The sequence below is a fragment of the Leucoraja erinacea genome, chromosome 12, assembly GCF_028641065.1.
Source record: "Leucoraja erinacea ecotype New England chromosome 12, Leri_hhj_1, whole genome shotgun sequence".
Classification (NCBI taxonomy): Eukaryota; Metazoa; Chordata; class Chondrichthyes; order Rajiformes; family Rajidae; genus Leucoraja; species Leucoraja erinaceus.
In genome coordinates, this window is record NC_073388.1 from 5,314,673 (window position 1) to 5,335,583 (window position 20,911).

At 43.6% G+C, this 20,911-nt stretch overlaps 1 protein-coding gene across 1 annotated transcript in view; it reads right to left on the reverse strand.

The window, feature by feature from the left end:
- Positions 1–6,012: 6,012 nt before the first annotated feature.
- Positions 6,013–20,911, reverse strand: part of LOC129702020 (calpain-5-like) — a 103,884-nt gene continuing 88,985 nt past the window's right edge. Inside the window, exons 9-12 of the mRNA XM_055643511.1 lie at positions 19,906–20,102; positions 15,850–15,971; positions 13,272–13,408; positions 6,013–10,702 (exon numbers count right to left, since the gene is read on the reverse strand). Of these exons, the coding sequence (XP_055499486.1) occupies positions 10,523–10,702; positions 13,272–13,408; positions 15,850–15,971; positions 19,906–20,102 (636 nt within the window). The 3' untranslated portion in view covers positions 6,013–10,522. The remainder of the gene's footprint in view (positions 10,703–13,271; positions 13,409–15,849; positions 15,972–19,905; positions 20,103–20,911) is intronic.

Below are 20,911 nucleotides of genomic sequence, written 5' to 3' on the forward strand. Positions count from 1 at the left end.
TGTTTCTAATAAACATGTGTTGTATCTTGATATGTGTTTGACTCCACTCATTACACTAATGAATGTTAATTCAGTAAAAAAAATATGCTGTTGCTTCCCTTTATCACACAATACATGCATGCATTCCAGCTGGGAACAAAATCCACTTTAATTGATTAGTTTATCATTTAGCAGCTCACTTTTAAAAATATGTGTCTTTACAATACTGCACACAATTATGTGACAAAGGGGGCCAAGTTTCAAATTTGTTCAAAAAACAACAATTTGGCAACACACTGTTTACCGATGTTACAAAACCTACTTTCAGCAGCGCTGCAGTTCTGCCCATGGCGTGTGCGGGACTCTGGCGCCTTTGAGGGGGGGCGGGATTAAAATGCAGGTTTGTATCGCTTGTCGGAGAAGGATTGCCTCGGGTTCCCTGTTTAGTTTTTGTTTTAAATCGCTGGACAATTTAATCGCTGGATTAAAGTAAAGGGCGACTTCAAACACCCTCAACGCCTACAACGTGACAGATCGCAAAAACAGGACAAAACAAAGGGTAAGTCGTATATTTCACATATAATCTTGCTTCTTGGGGTGGTTTTAGTCTAATTTTACAATGCGATCATCGGGAATCTATCAATAATTATATTATGCTGTAATTATATCACATCAGTCCCAATTTTAGTCTCTACTGAATTTAATTTGAAGGTACAACTGCAGAGAAAATGAATAGGTCCATAAACTATAAACCTATTGGCAGCTGTCCAGTTATGAAAAACAATTCCTTGCTCTAAGATCCAATGTAGAGAATGGAGTTCAGACTTTAGAAATACAGAGCGGAAATAGCCCCTTCGGCCCACTTAGTCTGTACCCACCAGTGACCACCCCGTGCACTGGCACTATCCTACACACACTAGGAACTATTTACAATGTACAGAAGCCAAAACAACCTACAAACCTGTACGTCTTTGCAGTGTGGGAGGAAACCAAAGATCTCGGAGAAAACCCACGCGGTCATGGGGAGAACGTACAAACTCCGTACAGACAGCACCCGTAGTCGGTGTTGAACCCGGGTCTCTGGCGCTATGAGGCAGCAACTCTACCGCTGCGCCACCGTGCCGCCAGCTTTTTTTTTCATTCAACCATATCCATTAGTCTCACAGACACGAGAGACTGCAGATCCATCGCCTACCCCTCATCTGAGCCTACCTCCATGCCCGCGTGTCCCTGGAGAGGGAACACATGGTGTCCACGGGGACTCTGGAGTCCTTCCGTGAACGCTGGTTGCGCAGGGTTGTAGTGTGTCGTGGATAAGGACAACAGTGTTTTAATCTGTAGTAAAGATCTGCAGACGCTGGTTTACACCAAAGATAAACACAAAAAGTAGCAATGTTACAAAATTTTGAGATTAAAAAAATCAAGTCTGCAATTTATCCCATCAGATAAAGCATAACAATAAGTTTAATTTGACACCTAATTCACTTTCATATCTCAAGTAATAAAAAAGTTATGGCCATTTTCATACTCGGAAATTAGCATCTTGTTCCCTATTGATTTTCTATGGACATAACAAAAAAGCTGTGATCATGGACAGTCAAAAGCCCATAACCTTCTTAAAAATTAAGAGAACTGAATGACATTTTCAGTTATCATAGTTTGAAGCATTCTGAAACAAATATAAAATAATCTTACTTGGATGACCTGAAATTAAAGCATATAATTAGTTAGTTACCCAATTGTAGCTAATTTCAAACTTCAATTACTAGATCTAAACATCTATCCGTTTCTTAATAAATGATTAACATTTTTAAATAACCTAAGTGTCCAAATAATATTCACAAATATTTCACAATAAAACATGATTTTTAAATCTCATTTACATCAATTTATAGGCCAAATGGAAGGAATTTAGTGTTCAATTGCTGTAAATTATAGTCCATTTTAAATCAGCTTTCTAGTGGGTTCCTGTGAACGCGCTGGTTTAGAACGTTCACATTGCGCTGGAATTGTGCCCTCAAATGCCCAGAAAAATACTGCGGGATATAAAGAGCCCAAAATGAGCTACTCGCTATAGTAAACTTTGTATAAAGGGATCTTAAGAAGCCCCTTTTAATGTAAAAATAAGGTACATACCTTTAATTGTTTGCTTTATAAAACCCTGGGGCTGCGAGAGGTCGCGGGTTGAGAGAGTGATTTTAAAACTATTATAACTATTATTCGAGGCCTATAAAACTAATACCTTTTGCGACGGGGTCTTTCAGTGATTTTTCGTTAATGATTTACTAGGCTGAACATCTTCGATTGGAACAGCCTAGTAAAAATCGCGTTTTAAACCCGCCCCCTCTAAACAGCGCCAAAATCGCGCACACGGGCTGGGGCAGATTCTCGGCGATGATTCAGGTAGGTTTTGCAATATACCTACAAAAAGCTGGAGTAACTCAGCGGGACAGGCAGCATCTATGGAGAGAAGTAGTAGGTGACGTTTCGGGTCAAGGTCCTTCTTCAGACTAAGAGTCATGGGAGAGGGAAACTAGAGGACTGATAAGGTTCAGAACAAATCAGAGCCGGCACTGATGAACAAGGAAAGGCGGAGACGCAATGGTCCATTGTTGGCTGTGGAAGATTTTTAATCTGTGCGTTGATGTTTGTTGTGATCATGAACAGCAGCTTGATTAATTAAGTACTTTGTAAATTGTGAACTTGTGGTAAAACCTCCTCGTAAAAAAAAACACTGCAGTTGCTAGAATCTTGACTTCATATTGTTAAAATATATATTGCAGATTCACAACAGAACATTATGATATATTAAATGAAATCGGCAGACTATGTACAGACAATCTCATTTTGCTGAGAGTATTGTTATTGAAAGCATAACATAATAAATGTCATTAATTCTGTTCTCAGAAATAATCCATTTGCAATTCTCACTGATTTAGCCACTCTAAACCCAAAGAGTATCAAAGATCGCAGGTGAAACTCTCGACAAGATTGTAAAATTACTCCATCTATAAATGCAAGTTTATACGGTACATGGTACTTTACTTGTCATCTGAACAGAGGTACAGTGAAATTCATTTGTACACAATTCAGGTCAAGTATCACTATACACAAGCAGATACAATGTGCAGGAAGGAACTGCAGATGCTGGTTTAAACCGAAGATAGACACAAAAAGCTGGAGTAACTCAGCGTGACAGGCAACATCTCTGGAAAGAAGGAATGGGTGACTTTTAGGGTCTGAAGAAGGGTCTCGACCCGAAACATCACCCATACCTTCTCATAACCATCATTATAGTAACTTATTAGCCAAGTATGTTTTGCAACATACGAGGAATTTAATTTGCCCTAGTCATACCAATAGGGAGGTTTCACGGCAGTCGGGTCACGACCCATGACCCGTACTGTTGCTACGCTACTCCAAATGGATTACACGCGATGTACTGCAGGTAGGCACTTCCCATTGTTTCCAGCGTAGCGGGCCCGTTAAAACCCGGCGAAATTGTCAATTTTTGTGCTGTAAATAATTATGGAAATCGGGATAAGCGTGTGAGAGACATTTAGCCTACTTCAGAATTACAAAATGAGGAGAAATGACGGTAGATAGAAGCGAGAACTGAAGGGACAACAACAGCCAGATTGCTTAGCAAACATTGGCCGTTTGCTCACTGCATTTCATCAACTAAGGCACTATATCTGTTTTTTCTTGATTCCTTTGGCATCTAAAACGTTTCAGAAGTGATAAATCTGGCTGTAAAATTTTTAAATCGCCCATGGTTCTCGTGGGTTTTTACAATCAAAAAGAAAACGCATCTGAAGCAAAATTTACAGCCAGATTTATCACTTCTGAGACTTTTTAGATACCAAAGGAATCAAGAAAAACCACAAATAATGCCTTACTGTTGATGCAATGCAGTGAGCAAACGCGGTAATTTCCAATATTTTCAATTCCGATATCTGCACGGCCAATGTTCGCCAAGCATTTTAGCTGTTTTTGTCCCTTCAGTTCTGCTTCTCTTTACCTTCATTTTGCTTCACGTTTGGAATTCTAAAGTTGGGTACATGTCTCTCACACTTACCCCAACTTCCACAATTTATTTCAGCGCAAAAACTCAACATTTTGGCGGTTTTTAACAGGTAGGAAAGTACGCGTTTCTAGCATTAATAACATATACCGGAAGTTACGGATGTCCTCCAGATGGATTGAGCGGCTCCGTGCGTCAAGCCCTATGACCCAGTGACCTTACGTACAACCCCCCATATAAAGAGCAACAAGACAGCCAAATACATGAGCCACTACAGCGACTCCCCCACATTCCTCACTGTGATGGAAGGCTAAAATATGTCAATCTTCTTCCCTTCTTTGTTCTCCCACGGTCAGGGCACTCGAACTGTCAGTTGTCGGGGCGATCCTGGCTCCTGCAGCCGGCAGTCAAGCCCTCCACGACGGGGAGATCAAGGAAGCTCTCGCCATCAGGGGGATCTTAGCTCCCTCGTGCCGGGCGATCGAACTCCCGGGGTCAAGGCTGGTCGGACCTCCTGTGACTTGGAGGCCGCGGTTGGAGACTCCGATGGTAAGACCACGGTGGGGCTCACAGTCAATCTCAAGCAAGGCCTCCAGCTCCATGATGTTAGGCCGCAGAGCCACCGGAGATACGATCCGGAAAAACAACCGCGTCTCCGGCAAGGTAAGAGACTGAAAAAAGTTTCTCCCGACCCCCTCCCCCACCCCCCACATAAAACCAACCAGAGAACAATAACACTTACTTTTAAAACACACTAAAAATAACAAAAAAAAGATGAAAAAACAGACAGAATGTTGGCGAGGCTGCCATCACTGATGGTGCCACTGAGTTACTCCAGCTATTTGCGACTATACATAAGCACTTAGATACACCGTAGATAAGCATCTCAGATGCAGTACAAGTGTGTAGCAGTGGTACACTGAGACAGTATTGAGAGTCACCAGTTTGGTGCCATTTTCAAGTCCCCTTTGTTGTAAGTGCAGGGATCTTGATCTAACCGTGAAGGTCTGTTGTCCTGGCGGTGTTGCAGGATCGGCCTGGCCAAGCGTGGCCGTGGTGTCCTCCACTGCTGCTCCACTGCTGTGGTATGTTGATATAAGTTTATAATTTAGTGTATTAATATAACTTTGAAACCCTGATTAAATGCGGTGGTGGTTGAAGGCATTGTTTTTGTAGACTGATGAGCTTACAAACTCACACCTCTTGATCTTTGCAGCCATCTCTATCCTCTTTATTAATGTTGGTATTCTGATTGTGTAGATGGGAATTGCTGGTTTACACTGAAGATAGACAGAAAAATGCAGGAGTAACTCAGCGGGTCAGGCAGCATCTCTGGAGAAAAGGAGTACGTGACGTTTTCCAGATGAAGGATCTCGACCTGAAACGTTATCCATTTCTTCTCTCCAAAGATGCTGCCTGACCAACTGAGCTACTCCAGCATTTTGTATCTATCGTTGGTATTCTGAAATGCAGCTCAACATATTGAAAATGGCATTCAGAAGAGCCTCTGGTACAGTGGTTCCCAACGTGGGGCGTACGCCCCACAGGGGGGCAATTTGATTTTTAAGGGGGGCAATTGAGCGCGACTGAGGAGGTCTGGGTCCAAATTTTCGATTTTTATTTTTTTGGATTTTCCATCAGGTAAACATATGTAGTTTATGTTTCAGATGTTATTTTGAGTAAATAATTGTTTTTGGGTAAAAAAGGTCTTTATTGTGTAGTTATTACATAATCACCGCGCCATCGCTCTTCATGCATGTCGCACGAAGCGCGCGAGGTCATGGGAGAACCTTATTTATTGAATTGGATTTAGAAATGCGATTCAAAGAGCTTTTGCTAAGTTACCCTTATAATATCTAGTTCCTCCGTTTTCTCTCAAGGGAAAGCAAGGGGGGGGCATCAGGATTTTAGAGGTGATTAGGTGGGGCATGGCCAAAAAAAGGTTGGTAACCACTGCTCTAGAACCACTGCTCTAGAACCACTGCTCTAGAACCACTGCTCTAGAAAAATATAAATGGTTTGCACCATTTATCCATGTCAAACAACACATTACCTCCGACCACAGACTGGATTTTGAAACGAAGGCAACACCCACTCACTAATTGGAGGAACAGCACCTCCTACAGCGCTTGGCCAGCTTACAACCCAGTGGTCGGAATAATGATGTCTCTAACTTCAAATAACCCTTGAATTCCCTCTCTTTGTCCCAACCCACCCTAGTCATCATACTGGTTTCGCTGTCATCCTGTCGTGTTTCATTGTCTGCAACTCGTTTTCACCTAACCCACAGCAAACAATGGCCTGTTTCCTTAATCATTGTTACTTTTTTGCATATCTTTCATTCATTTCATTCCATATCTCCCTACACCACCGTCCCTGGGCCTTACGGTTGTAGATCTGCGGTCTATTTACAATTGTATGTAAATCTTGTTGATTCGCTATTTAGTAAATCATTACCATTCACCACATTTCTGTAGGTTAACATATTCCCAGTTTTGCTTCTTTTGATAAAACTCTTTACATTGTTTTCATTCATTTTAAGCGCAAACTCTTTGTAAGCATGTTATATGTGGTCCTTGTGAGTGTAGAAATTAAATGAAATAAAGAATTGACTACATATTCGGCAGCACAATGGTAGAGTTGCTGCCTTACAGCGCCAGAGACCCGGGTTCAAAACTGACGACGGGTGCTGTCTATAAGGAGTTTGTACGTTCTCACTGACATGTGTGGGTTTTCTTTTGGAATATCATTGCCACAGACGGCCAAATCAATGGATATTTTTAAGGCAGGGACAGGTAGATTCTTGAATAGTTTGGGTGTCAGAGGTTATGGGGAGAAGGCAGGAGAATAGGGTTACGAGGGAGAGATAGATCAGCTACGATTGAATGGTGGAGTAGACTTGATAGGTGGAATTACCTCATTTTGCTCCAATCCCTTATGACCTTATGAATTTCTCAACTTCAGTTCATTATCATTCCCTGCAGCCGATTTCCCAGACAGCAATGTCAATATTTCCTTTCAAGTGAGTTGACTAACATTGCACATTATCAAACTGATGTGAGTAACAGTCACATCAGTAGCTGTTTAAAATGTCACTTTATCTAAACAATTCCTTGATTTGAAGAATGGTCTCGTCCCGAAACGTCACCTATTCCTTTTCTCCACAGCTGGTGTCTGACCCACTCACTCCCTGTCTGACTCTAACTTTGTATGTCCATCTTCCCTTTAGATTTACCCCTTTCACTTTCCTCTTTTAACATACAACTTAGAACGTACAGCACAGGAGCAGGCCCTCGGCCCACATGGTCGGTCCCGGTGGTGCAGCTGTAGAGTTGCTGTGTGAAAGTTAGTGCGGTTATTCTCCCTCTTATTTAGCTTATGTAGTTATATTTGCTATTATCCTCCGTTTTGTACATAGCATGCTGGTAACGGTTTAAAATGTTGGCCAATTCAGAAGGCTGCAAAAGCCTGTGAATACTGAGCACAAAGCTTGCAGTTAAATGACCTTTGCTGTCTCAATGAGAATAGAGATAAGGGATGTACCTGGAGCAGGGCCTTACATCATCGCCCGGCGTGGCTTTAACGGTTGCGGGACTTTGCCAGCGCCCGCCCGGGGCTCCAACAACAAGACCCGGAGCGCGGCCTTGCATCACCCGGCGCGGCGTTAATGGCCGCGGGACAATTGTTATCGCCCGCCGGGGGCTCTGACTTTGACTCTGACATCGGGGGGAGAGGGAAGTGCAGGGGAGAGATACCTTTTTTTTTGCCTTCCATCACAGCGAGGTGGAGATGCGCTGTGATGGATGTCTGTGTAAATTGTGTTGTGTCTTGGGTCTTTTTTTTCTTGTATGTATGACTGCAGAAACAACATTTCACTTGAGCCTCTATGAGGTTCAAGTGACAAATAAATTGTATTGTATTGTATTGTATTGTATTGTTCCCGGGTGTCTAGAACTCCTACACTGTTACCAGCAAGCTGTAAGAAGAACAATAGACCTGTTCTTACCTTCGCAGCTGTACCATTTCCCAAACTATTAGTTATACTTTGTTTCTTCCCCAATGTAACTGAGGGGATCCATTGTGTTTAACTGAAGCCTCTTTGTTATTGACCATGTGCGTATGGCTGTTTCATTAGTATAAAGATGTGTGTAAATCTTCTGTATTGCCAGTCTGAACAGCGCCAGCCTTTGGTGTGGACTCTCTGTGCACATCACTGCCTGTTTTTTCTATTTCACCTTGGTGACCTAGTAAAGGCTATTTACAGAGATTTTTGACTCTTTGATTTATTCTATCATCAAGTCTCACGATCTTTAACAGCTGCCTTACAGCGCTCGCAGACGCCGGAGACCTGGGTTCGATCCCGATTATGGGTACTGTCTGTAGGGAATTTGTACCTTCTCCCCGTGGCCTGCGTGGGTTTTCTCCGAGATCTTCGGTTTCCTGCCACATTCCAAAGACGTACAGGTTTGTAGGTTAATTGGCTTGGTAAATGTTTTTTTTAAAATGTCCCTCGTGGGCGTTAATGTGCAGGGATCGCTGGTCAGCGCGGACCCAGTGGGCCGAAGGGCCTGTTTCTGTGCTGTAGCTCAAACTAAACGAAACAAAATGTCTATTCCAAACATAGTGATAGGAGCAGAATTAGGCCATTCGGCCCATCAAGTCTACTCTGCCATTTAATCACGGCTGATCTATCTCCCCCCTCTCAACCCAATTTTCCTGCCTTCTCACCATAACCCCTGACACCCGTTCTAGATGTTCGTAAGTGATATAAACAGAAGATGTGCTAAGATAACCTAACTATCTGCCTACACATGATCCATATCCCTCCATTCCCAACACATCCATGCGCCCGTCTAAAAGCCTCCTAAACTCCACTACTATATCTACCTCCACCACCACTAGGGTCGCCAACTTTCTCACTTCCAAATAAGGGACAAAAGGTGAAAATATGGGACAAATTCTCGAAGGAAATTCGTTGACTGACTCGGCCGTGGCTGGGTGAATGATGAGTTGGCCCGGGTGCTGGACTGCACGCAAAGCCCAGCCGGCGGGCCAGCTGAGGAGTTTTGGCCCGGGCGCTGGACTCGGAGCGCGACATCGCGCGGTCCGGGTCTAAAGTCCTCAGCTGGTCCGGACCACGCGACCACGGTTGAGACGCTGCTGCTGCACTCCATGGGCTGTACTACGTTGGGACGGGTGAGACGGGGCCAGACGCGGCGCTCTGACCTGACAGTCCCTTCGACCCGACAAAACATTGCCTATCCAGGATCTCCAGAGATGCTGCCTGACCTTGCTACTGGACCCCAAGAAAGGGAGTTTATGGTCGATTCTTAAAGCTTGTATTGGAGCCTACCAGGGAGAAGGCAATTCTAGATTTATTGTTGTGCAATGAACCGGATTTGATAAGGGAACTTGAGGTTAAGGAGCCATTAGGAAGTAGTGATCATCATATGATAAGTTTTAATCTACAATTTGAGAGGGAGAAGGGTAAAATGGTGTCAGTATTACAGTTGAACAAAGGGGACTATGGAGCCATGAGGGATGAGCTGGAAAAATCGTGGACGCATTGGTGATAATTTTCCAATGTTCGATAGATTCAGGATCAGTTCCTGTGGATTGGAGGACAGCTAATGTTATCCCACTTTTTAAGAAAGGCGGGAGAGAGAAATCAGGTAATTATAGGCCAGTTAGCCTGACATTGGTGGTGGGGAAGATCCTGGAGTCGGTCATAAAAGATGAAATAGCGGCACATTTGGATAGCCGAGTCGGGGGATATGGGGAGAAGGCAGGAACGGGGTACTGATTGTGGATGATCAGCCATGATCACATTGAATATCGGTGCTGGCTTGAAGGGCCGAATGGCCTACTCCTGCACCTATTATCTATGCTCCTTTTCAGTTACTCCAGCACTTTGTGCATTAACCAGTATCTGCAGATCTTTGTGACTCAGCAGGTCAGGCAGCATCTCTGGAGATCATAGTTAGGTGACGTTTTGTGTCGGGACCATTCTTCAGAATGATTGGAGGAGAAAGTCTGCAAAGTAGGCATTTCTTGAGGAACTGTCAAGATGTAAATTGAAGAAACAAGGAGTTGCAGATTCTGGGTTTCAAAAAATGAGACCGTGAAGAAGCTTCGTGACGGACAGCTGTGGAGGCCAAGTCAATGGATATTTTTACGGTGGAGATTGATAGATTCTTGATTAGTACGTGTGTCAGGGGTTATGGGGAGAAGGCAGGAGAATGGGGTTGAGAGAGAATGATAGATCAGCTGTGATTGAATGGCGGAGTAGACTTGATGTGCAGAATGGCCTAATTCTGCTCCTAGAACCTATGAGAATAGTAGAAACAAATCCCCTAGAGATGTTGTCTGGCCTGCTGTTATTCCAGCACTGTGTGTGTGTTTTTTTTAGCACTGAGGGTTTCGTTGATAAAGTCTTGTTTAAATCCCCGTGGCCTACTGGTTGAGATGAGAAGGCTGACTTTGAAGCTCAGCGGTAGGTTACATTGGATCGCTCGCGGTTCAGAAGGCTGCCAGGTCGCTGCTGGTCTTGACAGTGACGCTGACGCTCCCAGGTGTCTGGCCCTCCTGAACGCCGCTGTTGTGAATCTGCAGGATCTGCGGAGAGCCGTGGTTATCCTGGGACCCGTCAAGGGTCACCTGACCTATCAGCTTGTCACACAACGTGTTACGATTCCAAACCTGTCAACAAAGCAAAGAGGCTTAGATGTCGTCTTGTGGTACAAATGTCCTTTCGTTTTTGGTTGTTTAAAATGCAGGAAATCAGTTTTTAAATATTCATTCTCGTTTTTAAATCCCTCCATGATCTTTCCCTTCGTAGAATCAAAACTTTTTAATCGTCATTTGTAACATTAAAATTCTTATTTGCAGCAACATAACTGGCCTGTGAACATGGTACACATCGATAATATATAGTGTACAACGGAACAATATAAGTGTGGCAAGGTGGCGCAGCGGCTCGTAACTTCATAAGGCATGGGAACATAAACTAAAGTGGCATTTAAAAGTAAGTTCATGTCATAGGAGCAGAATTAGGTCATTCAGCCTGAGGAAATATTATATAATAGAACTGCTCGGATAATAACTTTCATATAAGCCATGTAATGTTGCAAGATAAAAAGCTTAAGGCTTTCAGAAACACATGTCCCTGCAAGAAATAAAGTACAAAGAAACACACACAGGGAACAGATGGTTTATCAATACATGGAAACGCTAATCTGAACATGCATTGCTTTGTTTATTGCTTTGAGGCAATTAAAACGCTGTAAGAAGTTGTATTTGCTATAATCTTGTGTTCCGAGTTTGTTAATAGGGCCCCTCCTTGGGTCATAGGCCATTTGGTCATAGCCCATTTGCTCTTTCTTTATGGCACATTCATGAGCATATAAAGATACGTGTTTATGGCTGTTTATACTAAGTCCAAGACCCCAAGACTGGATATAATAGATTCTGTAATTCAGTTTTGGCTAAGTTGAATTATACTTATGTTGAGATAAGGGATAGGATATGTGTGCAAAGGAGTACGGTCGCTTGAAGGGGAAAGAATCAGATTGATGGTTATGTGAGTTTGACATAAGTTTAAGTATAAGTTTGACTTATGTTTATCGAAAGTCGAAGAGGCGACTGTGCTTTGAGTTAGTGGTCTGAAGCTTGTAATTTTCCATTTGTTCTGTAATGTTTGTAAAGCGGCCCTACAGATGAGATTGGAATTCCATCTCCCAGAGATAGCAGGAGAAGGGAAGGCTGTAAGTTAGAATGAAGCTGTATCCTGGCACGAAACACTTATCATCAATCAAGTTTTACATTTATATGACCCATGTATGCTTGGAGTTGGGAGGTGTGTGTGATTGGAATTAAAACTTACAAAACTGTAATTTGTAAGGATAAGACAAACTTATATATTTAATGTTTGTAATACATAGGTAATAGTATTTTAAACTGTGCAAATTGTAGTGAAACCATTTGTGAAATGTAGTGTGTCTAAATAGGATTGGAAACATTAGGCCTTGTTTAGATCTGTAGAAATATCTTTCTTCTTGGAATGGAAAATGTGTTTTGTTTGTATGACGTGTGATCATTGTATTATATGTATATCTTATATTTTGAGGAGTGGTCTCTGATAATTGAGCCTACTGTGGTTTCACTTTGTTGAAATAAAATGATTCTGAACAAGTTAAAAACCACGAGGCAAACGAGGGTTGTAAAATGAGGCCAGAGAAGGTTAGGTGACTACTGTTGTAAATCACCGGAAGGACTCAGATAATTGGTTACTAGTTTGCCATACCCTCTGTATCGCAAATGTCTAATACCTATATAATGCCTTGAGTTTGTACCAACGTTACTAGTTCCCTGGACCCGCCCCGGAGCTGTTAGCTCTGTGTTGGTACGTTCAGAGAATTATCGCAGTGCTGCAATAAAGAATTGATGATAAATAAGTCCAATGTTTGGTTCAAGTTTTCTTGAAGTAGATTGACAAAAATAACTAATTTTAACAAACCGATCGAGTCTATTCTGCCATTCAATCATGGCTGATCTATCTTTCTCCCTCAATCCCATTCTCCTGCCTTCTCTCAGTAACCTCTAATGCCACTTGCTAATCAAAAACCTGTTAATCTCCGCTTTAAAAATACCCATTAACTTGACCTCCACAACTGTGTGTGACAATGAATTCCACAGATTCACCACCCTCTGATTAAAGAAATTCCTCCTCATCTCTGTCCTTTAATTCTGAGGCTGTTACCTCTAGTCCTAGAGTCTCCCGCTAGTGCAAACATCCTCTCCTCATCCACTCTATCCAAGCCTTTAATTATTCTGTAAATTTCACCGTGGTCCCCCCCTCATTCTTCTAAACTATAAACTACATACGACGCAGGACAATAAACAAACTAACTAAACAGGGAGTCATAGAGTGATACAGCGTGGAAACAGGCCCTCAGCCCATCTTGCTCACACTGGCCAACATGCCCCAGCTGCACTAGTCCCACCTGCCAGCAGGTCCATATCCCTCCAAATGTGGTCCATATTCCTACAAATCTGTCCTATCCATGTACCTGTCTAAAGGTCTACCCCTCCTGGCAATTTGTTCCATACACCCATCACCTTTCCCCACACTCACCTTCAACCGATATCCTCTGATCCTCGATTCACCTATTCTGGGCAAAAGACTGTGCATCAAAACAAATTTAGACACATCCTGATATCCTATTCTCTTGACCCTGCCTTTGATCTCTGACAGTGGCAAGCACCTTACCTGGATAATTATTGGAAGAGTAGGCATTCTCCTGTGAAATATTACTTTGGAATCAAACTCTGGATTCAGCGAGTTTTCAATAATAGCAGTACGTATCCTGTGGAATTCGCATTTAATAACAGCGTAGGGATTGGCTCCTGGAACAGCAAGCAAAGTTTTGTTTTCATGTTATATCCTGCACATCACGTTGCTGCTAGGCTGGAAAGTTCATAAGTGGCAGGATTAGGCCATTCGGCTCATCATGTCTACTCTGCCATTCAATCGTGGCTGATCTATCTCTCCCCCACAACCCCATTCTCCTGCCTTCTCCCCGTAAACCCCTGACTCCCGTACTGATCAAAGGGTGGAGGAAAGAATTTACGAGGATGCTGCCGGGATTTGAGGGCTTGAGCTACAGCGAGAGGTTGAGCAGGTCACGACTTTATTCCTTGGAGCGCAGGAGGGTGAAGGGTGATCTTATAGAGGCGTACAAAATCATGAGAGGAATACATGGTGAATGCACGTCTTTACTCAGAGCAAAATAATTGAGAACCAGAGGACATATGTTTAAGGTGAGGGGGGAAAGATATAAGGGGAACCAGAGAGACAACTTTTACACACAGGGTGGTGGGTGCATGGAACGAGCTGCTGGAGGATTTTCAGATAGTCCTTGCTTTCGACCTCTTTCCCCTCCCCTTCCCAGCTCTCCCACAAACCTACCGTCTCTGCATTTTCGTTTCTTCCCCCCCCAATAGCAGTCTGAAGAAGGGTCTCGACCCGAAATGTCGCCTATTCCTTCTCTCCATAGATGCTACCTCACCTGCTGAGTTTCTTCAGTATTTTTGGCTGTCGTAGGTAGTTGAGGCAGGTGCTATCACAATGTTTAAGAAACATTTAGACAGGTGCATGGATAGGACAGGTTTCGAGGGATATGAGCTGACTAGTGTAGCTGGGACATGGAGGCCGGTGAGTGCAAGTTGGACCGAAGACCCTGTTTCCACAATATCTCTCTATAACATACAGCACACTAAAATGTAACTCTTTGATATTGTTTTATGTCACAAAGATGAGGACTGAAGGAAATGTTTCAGTATGTAGAAACTAGTAACTGCAGATGCTGGTTTACCAAAAAAGACACCAAGTTCTGGAGTAATTCAGCGGGTCAGGCAGCAACACTGGAGAACGTGGAGTTTTGACATTTCGAATTGGGACCCTTCTCCAGTCTGAATTATGAAATAAGTAATTTCCTACAATTGGGAGCAATAGGACCCAGGAGGATATTCTTGAGGGTCACCTGTCAGAAAAGAGTGTGGGGGGGGGGGGGGGGGGGGGGGGGGGGGGGGGAGGGGGGAGGAGAACATTAGGACCTAGGAGAACATTATTGAGGTTCTCTGTTGGAAGGGGGGCACTAGGTAGGTATGTTACAAAACCTACCTGAATCGTGGCTGAGCATCTGCCCTACCCCATGTGTGCGATTTTGGCGCTGTTTTGAGGGGGCGGGTTTTTACTAGGCTTTTTACTAGGCTGTTCCAATCGAAAATGTTCAGCCTAGTAAAACATTAACGGAAAATCGCTGAAAGACCCCGTCGCAAAAGGTATTATTAGTTTTTATGCCCTTGTATAATATTTATAGTAGTTTAAAAATCACTCTCTCACTCCGCAACCTCTCGCAGCCCCAGGGTTTTATAAAGCAAACAATTAAAGGTATGTACCTTATTTTTACATTAAATGGGGCTTGTCTATAACCCTGTATATAGTTTTCTATAGCAAGTAGTTCATTTTGGGCTCTTTATATCCCGCAGTATTTTTCTGGGCACTTGAGGGCACAAATCCAGCGCAATGTGAACGTTCTAAACCAGCGCGTTCACAGGAACCCACTAGAAAGCCGATTTAAATTGACTTTAATTTACAGCAAATGAACACTAAATTCTTTCCATTTGGCCTATAAATTGATGTAAATGAGATTAAAAAATCATGTTTTATTGTGAATTATTTGTGAATATTATTTGGACACTTGGGCTATTTAAAAATGTTAATCATTTATTAAGAAATGCCTTAGCTACAATTGGGTGTAACTAATTATACATTTCAGATCATCCAAGTAAGATTATTTTATATTTGTTTCAGAATGCTTCAATCTATGATAACTGAAAATTTCATTCAGTTCTCTTAATTTTTAAGAAGGTTATGGGCTTTTGACTGTCCACGATCCAGCTTTTTTGTTATGTCCATAGAAATCAATAGGGAACAAGATGCGGAGTATGAAAAGGGAAAAATTTCCGAGAATGAAAATGGGCCATAACTTTTTTATTACTTGAGATATGAAAGTGAATTAGGTGTCAAATTAAACTTATCGTTACGCTTTATCTGATGGGATAAATTGCAGACTTGATTTTTTAAATCTTAAAATTTTGTAACATTGCTACACTAGGACCCAGGAGAGCATCATTGAGGTTCTCTGTTGGAAGGGGGGAGCAGGAGGACCCAGGAGAGCACAATTGAGGTCCACTGTTTTGGAAGGGGCTGAGAACTGGCATAGACTCATTGGGCTGTGTGACCGCCTTCTGTGCCATACAGATGGGCTCAGGGCTGGACGTACCTCCAGAGGAATCCTGCTTCAGGAGGTCCTTCGCCCCGTGAAGGTGCAGCTGGGTGACAACACGCGGGTAGCGTAGCACAACGTGCCAACACGTCACCTCAGGCTTGTCCAGCGTCATCTCCCTAGGGTTAAGATCAGAATAAAGTCAGCTCATTTTAGTTTATTGTCACGTGTACCGAGGTACAGTGAAAAGCTTTTGTTGTATGCTAACCAGTCAGCAGCAAGACAATACATGATTACAATCTAGCCATTTACAGTGTACAGATACACAATAAGGGAATAACGTTTAGTACAAGGTAAAGCCAGCAAAGTCCGATCAAGGATAGTCCAAGGGTCACCAATGAGGTAGATAGTAGTTCAGGACTGCTCTCTGGTTTGGCATTCCAAACTCCCATTTCCAAAATTGGTTGGCAGACAGGAAACAAAGAGTAGGGATTAACGGGTCCCTTTCAGAATTGCAAGCAGTGACTAGTGGGGTGCCGCAAGGCTCTGTTCTAGGACTGCAGCTATTTACAATATACTTCAATGATTTGGATGAAGGGATTCAAAGTAACATTAGCAAGTTTGCAGATGACACAAAGCTGGGGGGCAGTGTGAACTGTGAGGAGGATACTATGAGAATGCAGGGTGACTTGGACAGGTTGGGGGAGTGGGCAGATGCATGGCAGATGAAGTTTAATGTGGATAAATGTGAGGTTATCCACTTTAGTAGCAAAAGCAGGAAGGCAGATTATTACCTAAATGGCGTCATGTTGGGAAAAGGGGAAGCACAACGGGATCTGGGGGTCCATATCCATCAGTCTATGAAAGTAAGCATGCAGGTACAGCAGGGAGTGAAGAAAGCGAATGGCATGTTGGCCTTTATAACAATAGGAGTCGAATATAGGAGCAAAGAGGTATTTCTGCAGTTGTACAAGGCCTTAGTGAGACCACACCTGGAGTATTGCGTCCAATTTTCGTCCCCTAATTTGAAGAAGGACATTCTTGCTATTGAGGGAGTGCAGAGTTACAAGGTTAATTCCCGGGATAGCGTGACTGTCATATGCTGAGAGAATGGACTTGGAGTTGTATACTCTGGAGTTTAGAAGGATGAGAGGGTTCTTATTGAAACATATAAGATTGTTAAGTGTTTGGACACGCTAGAGGCAACAAACATGTTCCCAATGTTGGGGGAGTTCAGAACCAGGGGCCACAGTTTAAGAATAAGGAGTAAGCCATTTAGTATGGAGACGAGGAAACACTTTTTCTCACAGAGAGTTGTGAGTCTGTGGAGGGCGGTGGAGGCCGGTTCTCTGGATACTTTCAAGAGAGAGTTAGATAGGGCTCTTACAGATAGTGGAGTCAGGGGATATGGGGAGAAGGCAGAAACGGGGTACTAATTGGGGATGATCAGCCATGATCACATTGAATGGCGGTGCTGGCTCGAAGGGCCGAATGGCCTACTCCTGCACCTATTGTCTATTGTCTGTGTTTGGTGGTAAGATGATTCAGGTGCCTGATAACAGCTGGGAACAAACTGTCCCTGAATCTGGAGGTGTGCGTTTTCACACTTCTGTACCATTTGCCCGATGGGAGAGGGGAGAAGAGGGAGTGGCCAGGGTGTAACTCGTCTTTGATTATGCTGCTGGCCTTGCCGAGGCAACGCGGGGTATACATTGTTATGAGACACACAATTACATAGGCCGCAGTCTAGGACTTGATGGGCAGAAGAGCCTGTTTCTGCGCCTTATCACTAAACTAAATTAATATATTTTCTTTACTCTATATCTTCCCCTTTGTTCTATCTACTGTGTTTGGGTTTGAACTGATTGTCTCTATGTGTGGTATATATCAGTTGATTGGATGACATGCAAAACAAAAGCTTTTCACTGTATCTCGGTATACCTGACAATAACAAAATCTCAAGCTAGTTTAGTTTAGAGATACAGCGCGGAAACAGGCCCTTCAGCCCACCGAGCCCGCGCTGACCAGTGATCACCGCACACTAACACTATCCCAAATGCACTAAGGCCAAGTTTTTTTTGGCCTTCCATCACAGCTATGTGATGGATGTTTATGTAAAATTGTAATTATGTTGTGTCTGGGTCTATTTGTGTGTAATGTATGGCTGCAGAAATGGCATTTCGTTTGGACCTCTAGGGGTCCAAATGACAATTAAATTGACTCTTGACTCTTGACTCTTGACTCTTGACTAAGGGTAATTTATAATTAAACCAAGCCAATTAACCTACACACCTTTGGAGTGTTGGGGGAAGCCAGAGCACCTGGAGAAAACCCAGGCTGGTCACAGGTAGAAAGTACAAACCCTGTACAGACAGCACCCGAGGTCAGGATCGAACCCATGTCTCTGGCGCTGTGAGGCTACAACTCTACCGCTGCGCTACCGTGCCTCCCAATGTTCCATTCATTTTGTTTAGTGAACACAAAGTGCTGGAGTGACGACCAGGGTAGAGAGAGGGGGATAAGGGTGGATGGGGTCGGGGAGGGGAAAAGACTAAAAATGAGAGAATTCAACATTCATACTGCTGGATTGGAAGCTGCCCAAGCAATATATAAGGTGCTAATTTTAGAGATACAGCGCGGAAACAGGCCCTTTGGCCCACCAATTTGCTGTTCCTCCAGTTTGCACGTGGCCTCACTCTGGCAATGGAGGAGGCCCAGGATAGAAAGGTCATTGTTGGAAGGAATGGTTGGCAACCGGGAGATCCTGTAGGTGTTGGCGGACTGAGTGCAAGGGTGCAGCAAAACGATTGGCGAGCCTATGTTTGGTCTCCGATGTACAGGAGCCCACATCAGGAACACCAGATGCAGTCGATGAGGTCCAGTGTATCATTCAGAAGTGGAATAAGATAGACACACAATGCTGGAGTAACTCAGCGGGACAGGCAGCGTCTCTAGAGAGAAGGAATGGGTGACATTTCGAGTCGAGGCCCTTCTTGAGACTGAATCAGTGAAGAGGGAGATACAGAGATAAGGAAGTGTTGGGTGTGAAAACAAGAAAAGGGGATGGAGATCAAGGAAAATGTAGAATAGATCATTGTTAGCCAGGAGAAGGTAACAACAAATCTAAAATGTAGCGAGATAAAATGTAAATGAAGGTAGGCAAAAACGAGGGTAGACAAAAAAAAACTCAGCGGGTGAGGCAGCATCCATGGAGCGAAGGAATAGGTGACGTTTCGGGTCAAGACCCTTCTTCAGACTGATGTGGGGGTGGGGGGGGTCGGGAAGAAGAAAGGAAGAGGTGAAGACATTAGGCTTTGGGAGAGCTGGGAAGGGGAGGGGAAGGAGGGAGAAAGCAAGGACTACCTGAAATTGGAGAAGTCAATGTTCATACCGCTGGGGTGTCAACATGTAAACGAGGACAGTCAGACTAGTCGAAGAACTGGGAAGGGGGGGAGGGAGAATCTAGGTCCAGAGGTCATAGCCTTAGAATTAAAGTATGTTCCTTTAGGAAGGAGAGGAGGAGGAATTTATTTTGTCAGAAAGGTGATGAATCTGTGGAATTCATTGCCATAGAAGGCCAAGTGAGTGGATATTTTAAAGGCAGAGATAGATAGATTCTTGATTAGTATCTGGTGTCAGGGGTTATGGGGAAAAGGCAGGAGAATGGGGTTGAGAGGAAAAGATAGATCTGCCGTGATTGAATGTTGGAGTAGGCTTGATGGGCCGAATGGCCTAATTCTGCTCCTTTCATTTATGAACTTAAACTAATGAAGTATACCAATTTAAAATAAATGGTGACAACAGTGCTGCATTACCGCTGGGTGTCGGGTGGTGGAGCCACTGAGTCAGTACCTTCCAACACTTGGTAAAGAAAGGTGCATTTCAATTCCATTCAGAAAGTGGTGCTGGCCAAGGCGATGGATATTTTTAAGGCAGATATAGATGGATTCTCGATTAGTACGGGTGTCAGGAGTAACGGGGAGAATGCAGGAGAATGGAGGTCGGAGTGAGAGACAGGTCAGCCATGATTGAATGGTGGAGCAGACTTGATGGGCCGAATGGTCTTATGATGATGACACTGATTCAGATTCTGCTCCAGGTTCCTGGAAATACCTGCATCCGGAGGATCTGTCGGTGTAGATTCTCAGCAGATAGTCGCCCTCTGCATTTGGCTCCAATGTTGTCGGGATAATGACATAACGCCCTTTCTTCAGGTCAATTCGTAGGAAAATACTTCTTGTTGCACTGTAGTCTGACGTGGCCACTTTCTTAAACAAACTGTGCAGCCTGTACTCGCGGTTGAGTTCCACCTTGAAAGAAGACAGCGAAGTTGATGGTAAATAAATGTTTTTAAACGTTCATTGCCATCTTTACAATCTTCACAGCCATCCCATTAAAGGACAACCCTCTTGTTTGAACTGTTGCCGTGCAGACGGTAAATCTACAAGTCACGTTTTTTACCTCACTGTCTTTAGCCGCCAAGGAACGCAGGGGCGATGGTCTTTTGGAATCGACAGAAGGATGGAGGGTTGGGTGTGTATGCCCCAGTATTTATTTAGTTGTTTATCTTTAGTATTTTACCTGTAGAAGTTAGCTTTTAGAAATGTTTGAATGCTGCACTGACTGGCTGACATTTTAAATTTCGTTGTACATGGTTCATGTTACAATGACAATAAAGAAACTATTCTATTCTATTCTATTCTATTCTATTCTGGTGCAGGTACATGCCTGGTTTCTTTGGTCAGTCTGTTCTTTAGTAGAGGATATTGTCCAAACACAGGGGACTAAAGTAGATGGGGCATGTTGGGCGGTGAGGGCAAGTTGGGCTGAAAGGCCTGCTTCCATGGTGTACCACTGCTCCAAAGATACAGGTATATAGGTTAGTGGGTGAGGCAGCATCTCTGGAGAGAAGGAATAGGCGACGTTTCGGGTCGAGACCCTTCTACTAGTCTTACTGTCTCCGACTACATTCTATCTTTGTCCCGCCCCCTCCCCCGAGATCAGTCTGAAGAAGGGTCTCGACCCGAAACGTCGCCCATTCCTTCTCTCCAGAAATGCTGCCTCACCCATTGAGATACTCCAGCATATTGTTTCACCCTTCGATTTAAACCAGCATCTG